The sequence below is a fragment of the Procambarus clarkii genome, chromosome 48 (genome assembly GCF_040958095.1).
Source record: "Procambarus clarkii isolate CNS0578487 chromosome 48, FALCON_Pclarkii_2.0, whole genome shotgun sequence".
NCBI classification, from domain to species: Eukaryota; Metazoa; Arthropoda; class Malacostraca; order Decapoda; family Cambaridae; genus Procambarus; species Procambarus clarkii.
In genome coordinates this window covers 10236757-10239256 of record NC_091197.1, presented here as the reverse complement: position 1 = coordinate 10239256, position 2500 = coordinate 10236757, and the positions used below count along the sequence as shown (strand labels likewise).

General features: G+C 38.7%; 1 protein-coding gene across 1 annotated transcript in view; it reads right to left on the bottom strand.

The window, feature by feature from the left end:
- Positions 1-2500, bottom strand: part of LOC123764756 (agrin) — a 251287-nt gene that overhangs the window by 34212 nt on the left and 214575 nt on the right. The window contains exons 6-7 of the mRNA XM_069302593.1: positions 830-909; positions 1-111 (exon numbers count right to left, since the gene is read on the bottom strand). The exon at positions 1-111 is cut by the window's left edge and continues 105 nt beyond it. Of these exons, the coding sequence (XP_069158694.1) occupies positions 1-111; positions 830-909 (191 nt within the window). The remainder of the gene's footprint in view (positions 112-829; positions 910-2500) is intronic.

Genomic DNA, 2500 nt, shown 5'->3' with positions numbered 1-2500 from the left:
GTGTCACCACCGGAGGACACCACGTGCGACACTGGCACGTGGCCACCCCGTACTGGTTCACTACACATCCCTGGCCAGTCCCACACCTGACAGCGCCGCACGGGTTCACACCTGTGACACATGTGGAGGTTAGTGGGCACACACACTTACCAACACTCTCGCTAATACACACACACACACACACACACACACACGCGCGCACGCACACACACACACACACACACACACACACACACACACACACACACACAAACACAGACACACACATACACACACACACACACACACACACACGCACTGTTGATTGCCAGCGGTATAGAGGCAGACTCCATACAAAGTTTCAATTTAAAATTCATATACACAGTATCAATTATAGATTTGATAGACCCCAATAGGCTCAAGAATCTGTACACCAGTTGAGAAGCGGGACCAAAGAGCCAAAGCTCAACCCCCGCAAGCCCAACTAAGCTTGTATGAGCTCACAGCTCAATCCAGCAGAAACCTATAGTAAATACACCCTCAAATTCACACTCACACACCAATACTGAGAACAACAAAGCAGGTTACAATGGCTATTACATGAACTTGAACAAAACAGACTCGCAAAAAGCTCACAGTCACGGTTAAGTAGCAATGATTGGGGCAACTTATAGAAGCACATAATCTTGTATGTTTGCTACTTAAGTAACGTCAGGGGGCGGGAGACGGGGATGGTTAAACAAGGGATACCAATGTGATTCACCTGAGCGTTTGACTGCAATTGAGCAAATGGGTCACGTAAAGATCACCCAAGTTATTATAAGAACGTTATAATGAACTCAGAACTCACCTGAAGAACACTCGCCCCGGTAGAGAACACTCAGAACTTGTCGTCGGCTGCAAGCCTCGAAGTTCATAACACACTCGTTGCTGAAAGACAGGAAGGAAGCTGTTACAAGCTGCTATCTAGGATGATACAGTGGCTGTTACAAGCTGTTCTCTGGTATGTTACAGTGGCTGTTACAAGCTGTTCTCTGACATGTTACAGTGGCTGTTACAAGCTGTTCTCTGACATGTTACAGTGGCTGTTACAAGCTGATCTCTGACATGTTACAGTGGCTGTTACAAGCTGTTCTCCGGCTTGTTACAGTGGCTGTTACAAGATGTTCTCTAGGATGATACAGTGGCTATTACAAGCTGTTCTCTAGGATGATACAGTGGCCATTACAAGCTGTTCTCTGACATGTTACAGTGGCTGTTACAAGCTGTTTTCTTACATGTTACAGTGACTGTTACAAGCTGTTCTCTGACATGTTACAAACTGCTCTCTAAGGAGCTGTTAAATTAAAAAGGTTGACACGAGGCTTCGTGTGATGTTACAGAGCAACAAATACACACACAAAAACAAACAAATACAGTAGAGAAATAAATAAGCATAACCCTAAATACTATACAGAAATATGAATATATTAGATATACATTAAGTATAACGTATAACTGATATAATACGACGGTGTGTGGTGCCCACACACGGGAGATGCCAACATGTGTTGTACATTAAAATAACAAATATTGTTCTCAAAACAGAACAAGTTAGATACCTAGACTAATGAGAACAAAAGAACATGGTAATATAATAATATGTTTCACTTTTTGAAACAGCAAAAAAAGTTAGAAAAAAGGGGCCTTTTTTGTCAGAGTTTCACCTCACATTAATACAATAGCCTGAGGATACTGATCAAATAAAGTTCTTGAAATTCTATTTTTGTTAAATGTAAGTTTTTTTTAGTAAGATTTTAATTTTAAGTTTTAACGTTAGGTAATGTCTTCCTTAGACAGCAATGGGGAGGTTAGTTGCATCGTGCTGGTTTAAATATATAATTCTCGGTAAGACTTTCATTTGGCCATATTAAAGATAGAATTATCATTAACGCATCAGTTTAATATTTTACCTTTATGTTGTAGACCTTCGCTTGATAACATCGAGGCTCAGGGAACTGACCCATTTATACAGTTTTTTTATGTAATATTATCATAATTCTTACTCCATTATCAACTTTGGGATAAAATATTTTCCTTATTTTTATTTTATCTTATTATTTCCAAGCATTATTAGCATGTTTCTATTATAATAATGTTACATTAACTAACTTCCACTGCCGTAGAAGTTATTTAATGTAATTTCTATATTTTAGATTGGAAGGCAAGCCGAATGCAGCCCAGATCTCTCTCTAGTTATTAATGAAGAAAGTTTATAAAAATGATGTAATTAATTTATTATAACAATTGGTAGACAAATTAGTTTTCCAGCTCAGTCACATTACCACACTAGTATTTTGACCCTGGCCTTTTCTCAATGTAAACTTGTTCAATTAGTACCCAATATTTCGTGTGTTATTTTGTGTTCATATATATTTGGTATGCTAATAACACCTCTCATGTTGTGTTATGTAAACCCTTTGCCTACTTCAAGCGTGTCTCGTCTTATTCACAACCTTAAAACAGGTTGTGAATTAAGCTT